Source organism: Crotalus tigris, unplaced genomic scaffold (genome assembly GCF_016545835.1).
Source record: "Crotalus tigris isolate CLP2741 ecotype Arizona unplaced genomic scaffold, ASM1654583v1 scf7180000017993.1374955, whole genome shotgun sequence".
NCBI lineage: Eukaryota > Metazoa > Chordata > Lepidosauria > Squamata > Viperidae > Crotalus > Crotalus tigris.
In genome coordinates this window covers 94651-102926 of record NW_024096760.1, presented here as the reverse complement: position 1 = coordinate 102926, position 8276 = coordinate 94651, and the positions used below count along the sequence as shown (strand labels likewise).

The 8276-nt window shown below is 40.4% G+C and overlaps 1 protein-coding gene across 1 annotated transcript; it reads left to right on the top strand.

Annotated features, from left to right (window-relative positions):
- The first annotated feature begins 775 nt into the window (after positions 1-775).
- On the top strand, positions 776-7993 carry ZNF367 (zinc finger protein 367). The gene is made up of 5 exons (XM_039346386.1): positions 776-2594; positions 3737-3887; positions 5020-5139; positions 5460-5598; positions 5813-7993. Exons 1-5 carry the CDS (start codon positions 2223-2225, stop codon positions 6048-6050), a joined length of 1020 nt encoding a protein of 339 aa, XP_039202320.1. The 5' UTR covers positions 776-2222; the 3' UTR covers positions 6051-7993.
- The last annotated feature ends 283 nt before the right edge of the window (positions 7994-8276 follow it).

Below are 8276 nucleotides of genomic sequence, written 5' to 3'. Positions count from 1 at the left end.
CCGCAGAAGAAATAGGCTGGTGAGGAGAGGCAGGTGTCAATTCATGGGAGGCCTGGTAAGTGGGTGTGGGGCTCATGGGGTAGCTCCACCCCCTCCACCCCCACCCTAACTTGATTTTTAAGCATATGCCTCTCCCCAAAACTAGGGCTTATTTTTGGGATAAGGCTTACTTTCAGGGAAACACAGTAGTAATGGCTTGCCTGACAGTTTTGATGGGAATGGTGTTGATGGTTCCTTGATTGGGCTTTGTTTATTGTTATCTTGTTTGAATTGGTAGTTCCTTGACTGGGGTATTGTTTGCTTCTTGATTGTTGGCCTGTTAATCTTGGTGTTAATCTCTGCTCATAGGGTTGTTGATTGCTGATGAGATGCTTTGGTCTTTTTGTTTCTTTTTTTGGCTTTTGGATTGTCTTTTGAACAATATGTAGATGTTATTTATCTGTGCTGTTGATGGCTGAATTGTCTGAGTGCCAGGCTTACAGGAATTCTCTAGCATTTTTGGATTTGGTTTAGGGTGCTTACTGTTTCCCATTTGAAACTATGATTATGTCTGTTCATAAGTTTTCATGTCGTCTAACTGCTGGTTGGCGTTCATAGTTGCGGCCTGCTAGTCTTCTGCCTTTTTGTGGTGTTGCAGTCCTTACAGTGTATGTTATTAATTTTGAAGATTCATTGTTACCCCCAGTTTGGAGTACACATACATAAGGGGCAAGATTACAATCATATAGTTGTGACTACTATTTTTATTTCTCTGCAGACACCTCAGCAGCATGCTTCCAAAATCAATTGAAGAACAAGTGGTAAATCTCCATCTCCTGCTTTCAAGCAACCCTAAGGCATGATTGGCCAGTATGAAAAATAAAATAGTAGAATAAGATGGGTCTAGCAAGACAATGTTAATCTTTCTATCTTGTTAGAAAAAACAAAGCCTTTTCACCCAATAGTAGAGAGCAGCAGGATTAATGTGAGAAAGGATATCAATAAAATGTTCAGGATAATTCATTATGGCTTCAAATTATTATAAAAACTTAAGTTATTCCAAAGCAGATAAGTAATCATCATAGTGTTGGCAAGGCAAATTTTAATATGATTCTGCAATCACCCAACCAGCCTTTCAGCTGTTTTTATTGACTGAACTGCAGTTTCTAAACATTCCTCAAAAGTGGCACCAAATAGAACAGATTCCAATAATCCAATTTTTACATAACCAGGGCACATGTCAGCATGGCTAGATCTTATTTCAGATATTGACACATTCTGGACAAAAACTTTTAAAAATGCCTGGATGAAAAAGGGGTAAGTGTGGATAGCTGAGCCAAAAGGATGTCAAACCTCTCACTTCAAAGACTGGATAACCTTAAGGGCTCCTAGGCAGATTTTAAGATCAGAGCACATCTGAACTGTTTACGCGGAAGACTTCGCTCCAGCGTTTTTCAGATACTCGGCTTTTCTCGTAAACCGAACAGCTTCTGAAGTTGCAATTCATGTTTACTGTTCCCGCACTCTGCTCTTTAAATGCATCACATGATAAAGAGATCACATGGTACCCGGCAAAGCGCGCCTTGAAAGTTGAGCTTGAGCAGATTTTAACCAAAGACTGGATCCAAACGTATGCTGTAAAAATATGTTTGCAATATATTTCACTACTACCAAAAGAGATGCTCCCTCCAGCCAAGTCCTACCGCTCATAACCAGACCGCTCGCCTGAGGAAAGATGGAGGCCGGCTTTGATGAATACCGGCGACCCTCCCTCCCAGACAACTTTCGAATTCTGTTGGCTATTGTCATAAAATGTTAGCCAATGGATGAGCCCGCATACCCCGAAGCCACACCCAGTGTGTGTTTTTTCTAAGCGGTCCGCCTTTGGACTGAAGGTGGCAGGCGCTGCCTCTCTTAATTATTGGCTGGAAGAGTCTGTCACTCCAATGACGTGTATAGCCGATTCGACGATTGGTTCCGCCCAGGCGCGAAATGTAACGCGGGAAAATCTAGGGCTCGGTAGCGGTGGTCGGGGTTACTGCTGCTGATGGTGAGTAGCCGCGGTTGCTTCAGAAAGCCGGGCAGACACTGCACGGGGTTGGCCTCTGCACGAGTCTTCCTATCATGCACACCTGAGGCGTTTCTTTTCGGCCACCAAAGGAAAAGCTAAGAAAACCACCCGCGGGGTACAGGAGGTAACGGCAACCGCGGATCGAGAAGCAAGAATCTCGGACCGACGCGGCATGTCTGAGCTGCCGGGCCCTCCGCCTGTTATCTTGTGTTCGGGAAGCTCCCCGAAGCGCGTCTTGGTCTCGGTCATCAAAACCACCCCAGTCAAGCCGCCACTCGCCAGCAGAGAGGATCCCGCCCGCGTGCCCGTGCCGCCGCCACCCATCCCTACCAGTCCGGGCTTCAGCGACTTCATGGTCTACCCATGGCGCTGGGGAGAAAATGCGCACAACGTCACCCTCAGTCCTCCGCCCGCCGCATCTCAGCCGCTCCACGAGGGAGGAGGCAACGGCGACGGACTCCGAAGTGCCGTTGAGCGCTCCACCGGAGAAGACGAAGAAGCGGGGAGCCCTGACAGCGGTACTGGGAGCAACGGGCACTTGAGGGTGAGCGAGCCCGAGAGGCGGCGGGATGTGGGAAGGACAGCGTGGGCAGCGACGGTTGAGGGAAAAGGGCTTCGGTTTAAAAGGAACCTTATTTGGAGTCCGAGGGCCTCCGCCCCTCGCGAGCGAGCGTCTCGCGGGGTTGCAGTTAAGTCATTTCCGCGGGTGATTCACCCTCTCAATGACGACACCTCCGCGCGCCAAAAACATCCTTTTCTTTAAATGTCGGCCGCGAGCGCCGGCGCGCGCAAGGCACTCTGGCAAGGCAGGTAACGCGCGCGCGTGCTGCTCGCGCCCTTGGCCCCACCCCTCCTCCCCCTTGGTCTTTATTTTGTGATTATTTTACTTCAGTTTTCACAAGCTCGTTTATTTCTGGGTGGGTGGGCTTTCTCCTAAAGGATAACTAAAAGGTGCGGTAATTGCCGTCCCCTGAACGTTCCCTCTGAGGAAACCCGGGGGGGGGGACAAAAAGCGGTGTCATTTCGACCAGAGTTCCTTTATTTTATTACATTTTATTTTATTTTAAAAGCATTTTACGTAAAACAGTACTGTGTCAAGGGGGCTGCAGATTCTTTAGCATCCCAAGGACTAAAGTAGGTTTATATGTACAGTGCCTTCAACGAATAAAAGCCCCCTGAATTAGGGGTGCAGCCCGTATAATGCTCTCACTAGCTCTTTATGGCTTAAGACATGTCAGTGATGGCGAACCTTTTAGAGACGCCCCAAAACCACCCGTCCCCGCTCTGCCCTGCCACAGATCTCCCAGGGAGCCCAGCAGTGCCATGATGGCCACACCCTCACCCATGCCCCACAGCATCATCTGGGCGCAAGGGCAGAGTCTTGTCCCTGCTGCCTGGCTACCATGTCCTTGGCTATGCTGCTTCGCATGGGCTGTGCCCAGGGGCAGCTCTCCTTTGGGAGAGCTACTGGTGAGGAGGGGGCCGTGGGAGGAGGCGAGGCTGAGGCAATGGTGTGTGTGCCCACAGAGAGGGCTCCAAGTGCCGCCTCTGGCACACATGCCATAGGTTCGCCACCACTGACATCTTTTCTTCTCAATCGCACACACACCTGTCCACTTTCTGCATAGTACTGTGAGAAACAAAAATCATTGTTGTAGATTGTTAATAGACTTGTTAATTTACTAGGATGGGATTAGAAGAGGTCGACCAAGAGCAGAGACAGTCCGAGATCTAATAAGTGAGGGAGAGCATTCATCTAGCAGGATACGTTGTAATGTGTGCAACAGAGTTTTCCCAAGAGAGAAGTCTTTGCAGGCACACAAAAGAACACATACTGGTAAGTGGACTGGATAAACAATATATCTCATTAGACTGACTACTTTAGAATGATTTGTCATGCAATGGCAATTATGCAACAACTTAATTCTTATTTTGAATAAGATGGGACTTGTCAGTGAACAATCATAGATGAGAAGTTATTTGCTTCAGAAGACTAAGATCTGTATTGTCCATATTATGTTTTGTTAGACTTTGAAATAATATGAATTGGGATTAGGGTGTCATGTGGATTATGTTTTTCCATTGATAGGGAGAAGCAATAATCCCATGAATTTCTTCATGTTCCTTAAAATGTTCAGCTACTTAAGAGCTAGCTACTTATAAACCCTATAGTAATATAATGAATAATGCTGTGCTTAATATATATTTAATTTTTCAACTAAATGCATGTGCTTAATTTTCATGAAATTTATTCTGTTCACTCCTTAAAATTTAATTTGGAATTTTATCTCTTGCTAAGAAATCTTTGTATATAAATGCAACAATTTTTCAAGATGCTGTGATAGGAAGTTTGTTTTACAGAAAAAGTCTTTAAATGGTCCAGATTAGAAAATGAACTAACAGCATACTTGCAAAAAAAAAACAAAAAAAACTTTAGTTGAGCTGTCTCAATTTTTAGCATCCTTTTAAACTAATGAAAAGAGTTAAAAATAATACAGATAATCCTCAACTTATAACCACAATTGGGATCAGAATTTTGGTCAGTAAAAGATGTGGTCAGTGAGCGAGTCATCACATGAGCAGACTCATTTTTACAACCCTTTTTATCATGTTAAGAGAGTCCCATTAAGTGAACTGCACACTCATTAGCAAATCTGGCTTCCCCAAATGACTGCCTGTGAGAAGTGAGGGAGATTGTAGACCACTATCATAAATATGAGCTGGTTGCCAAGTACCCGAACTGCAATCATGTGACAGGAAAGGCAGTACACCAGTTGTAATTTCGAGGACAGGTCATAAGTGGGTTTTTCGAGCAATCATAACTTTGAACTGCCATTAAATGTTTGTAAGTTGAGGTCTATCTGTAACATACCTCAGGCAAATTTTAGCAAAATAAGAACTTAGTATATTTTATGCAAGAAATTCCTGGAAGAAACTCAAGAGATTATTTTTTATTTTTTTCCCGTTAGGTGAAAGACCTTATTTGTGTGATTACCCAGAGTGTGGGAAAGCTTTTGTTCAGAGTGGGCAACTTAAAACACATCAGCGTCTCCATACAGGAGAGAAGCCTTTTGTCTGTGCAGAAAATGGTGAGTTATGAGAAAATTGCTTTTATTCAAACTTCAGTAAATAACAGTCTTGAAAATAACCCAACAAAATATCCCAATTTTCATCTTATTTTAGTAGAACTAAGTATCCTATGTTTCGCCATGAATAGCTATATAGCCTCTCAGCAATACAGTTTAAAAAAATTACTGCATAAGTTGGCAAGGGGCAGATTCAAGGATAATCTCACTTTTCTGTGTTCCTTCAGAAAGCAAATTAACCGAGGACAGAGACATTCCTTGTGTTTTTGTTTGGGGGGAGGCTAGACTAACTATATTTCTGACTGATACTTTCTTCAATCAAGGATGTATAAGCAGATTCACACATGCAAACCGCCATTGCCCCAAGCATCCATATGCAAAATTAAGACGAGAAGAACCTACAGATAGACTGAACAAAAAGCAAACTGCAGACAACAAAGCTGTTGCTGAATGGCTGACAAAGTACGTATTTATATAAAATGCAACATTAAGAATTGAGAGAGATTGGACAGTCACTTGTTAACCAACAGTTCTGTATTCTGTACAACCATGGCCAGGATGCTAATAAAAGCTTCCTATTATTACCTCAAGGTAATTTTTGTCTTAATTTGGGAACTAGTTGACTATAATATTTCAGTAATGGTTTTCTAATGCTCCGTTTTATCTTTATTAACAGGTATTGGGAAATGAGAGAACAACGCACTCCTATATTGAAAAATAAATCTATTCATAAGCCTGACCAGGAGCAACAAGATCCCATGGAATATCTTCAGTCTGAGGATGAGGAAGAAGAGGAAAAAAATACTGCTCATTCATCCCTTTGTAGCCGCCTTCAAGAACAGCGTGAACGCTTACATGGGGCACTGGCACTCATTGAGCTTGCCAACTTGGCTGGAGCCCCACTGCGACAGTAATAGAAGACCTGGAGTGTGGATTAACAAAATGTACTGAATTTTGTTATTTAAACCAGTTAGCTTCTGGCATAAGCTAAGCACCTTATCGGCTTCCATAGGCTGCTATTATGTAGAATTTATGAAGAATGTTGTTACCCTAGAAAGTGGGGTAAAAGAATTGCACTTTTTATATGGTAAAGCTTTTAAAGTATTTTGTAAATAGGAGATTATATGATGCAGTATGTAACATGATCATCTTACAGAAAGCTAGATTTGCAAGGTTAGGGTGCTTTTAATCACAGTTGCATGGAAGTAAGTCACTACAACCAGTGAAATTTGCTTCCATAAAAACGGTGTTTAAAGTTGGGATGCCAGTCATTCTTTGTTTCAGTTCTCACAGGAAGCACTTTCTAAACCTGTATGGAAATAATGGTACATACATTCAAAGAAAATTAATAGATTTTTTAAAAATTGGATATAATCAGTGATGTACCATGCTGTTTTGAAGATATTTTATCTAATATTACTGATATATGCTAGAATGTCTTAATTTTACAGCAGAATAGTTGAATTTCATTTAGAATCCTCTCTGTGACTGCTGACATGGAGGCTGACTTAGCTTTTATGGATAGATACCTTAAAGGTCTTTTGGTTGAGCAGCACTTAGTGTTCCCAGTATATATATATGGGAATATTTGCACATTGTTGGACTCTTCTATAATCGAGTGATTACTCTTGCAAAATCTAGGCATTGTAATAACATCAAGTATGGGTTTGGGTCAGAGCTCTTAAACCCTGCAACAATGGCATTTGTGTTTTGTTCATGGAGATATTTACAGGGTAGCGTTGGTTTTTAAATATATTTTAGAATTTCACTAGCAAACACTAAAATGTTGCTTCAAAACATTTTCCTGCAGATAGGGTTTTTGTTTTTTGTTTTTTGCGTGATGCCACCTTATTTACCTAAAACTTAAATGCCAAGTTTGTTTTCACTAATTGTAGCTTTCAGCAGTAGTTACAAGTGTGAGATGTTTAGGCTATATTCTTTCCCTAAGTGAAGATGTAGTACAGCACTTAGTGCTTTTGATCACTTAAAGGAAAACAAAAGTTCTAGTGGTATACATTAGAAATAGTTTTAAGTAATTTATCATATGCCAGATGTGTGCCTTGCTAACTGTGTAAACAATGAGTACAAGTGCATTATAGATTAACATAATCTGATTTTAGGAAGAGTCAAGGCTTCTGGCATAAGAACATAAAATCAGTGATATTTATCAAAATATTTTTTTTCAATGATCCAAGCTAATATATGGTTCATTCCTAGTTCCAACTAGACTTTGATATCCTATAATTACTTATTAATATTGGCAAATGGCTATAAAACCAGAAAGTTAGTGCAGTTTATACATTTGACATAGTTTTATTTGAGGGTTGTTAGGTTTTTCTGAAACCATCACCCTTAAAACAAAGCACTTCAACTTTGACCTCTGAACTACATTTAAAGTTATATTAAAGCATTTAGAAAATCAGTGTAAACTTTGATGCTTTCTCTGAATCTGATTTAGCAATAGAGAAAGACATTTGCACTTCATGGAATCCAGTTGAAGCCATTGTAGAAGTAAATTTATTATTATATTGCCCAGCTATGAAAGTAAGGCATAGTTTGTTGATACAAAGTTTCCCCCAATTCAATATTTTCTTTACACTGAATGCATATTGAAAATATGTACTTACTTAAAACACATTCTGTCTATCTATAGGCAAATTGAGCTGCTTTACCAATTATGTATAAAATACATCTTTGGGCAAAAAAAACCCCCTCCAGATAACCATTTGTAAAAAGTTGGATTTTAAAAAATGGAAGTTCAAGAATTCTCTACTATGTATGATTAAGCTGTACTTCTGGCATGAGTTAAAATGCTGTAATTCTAATAAGCTTTGAATAAAATGTTGCCTGAATTTTACATCTGTATTCATGGTAATGACATAAATTCTCATTGCAGTGTAGAAATCTTTGGATCAGGGTGGATAATAATCGATGATTTTTTAAAAAAAAATGGATTTTTTAAAATTTAAATCAGATTTTTTTAAATCAATTTTTTTTAATAAAATGCTTTTGGAGTAAAAATCTAAATATAATTTTCTATTTAAGATACATTAATAATTTAGTTTATTCAGCATGAAATGGAGCTTAGTAATGTAGCTGTATATTCTGCAATATTTACATTTTTGGTAAACTCAATGAAT

Coding starts and splice junctions, on each gene's coding strand:
- ZNF367 (XM_039346386.1), top strand. CDS start 2,223: ATGTCTGAGCTGCCGGGCCCTCCGCCTGTTATCTTGTGTTCGGGAAGC. Junction 3,888..5,019: donor ACACAAAAGAACACATACTG/GTAAGTGGACTG, acceptor TTTTCCCGTTAG/GTGAAAGACCTTATTTGTGT. Junction 5,140..5,459: donor TTTTGTCTGTGCAGAAAATG/GTGAGTTATGAG, acceptor TCTTCAATCAAG/GATGTATAAGCAGATTCACA.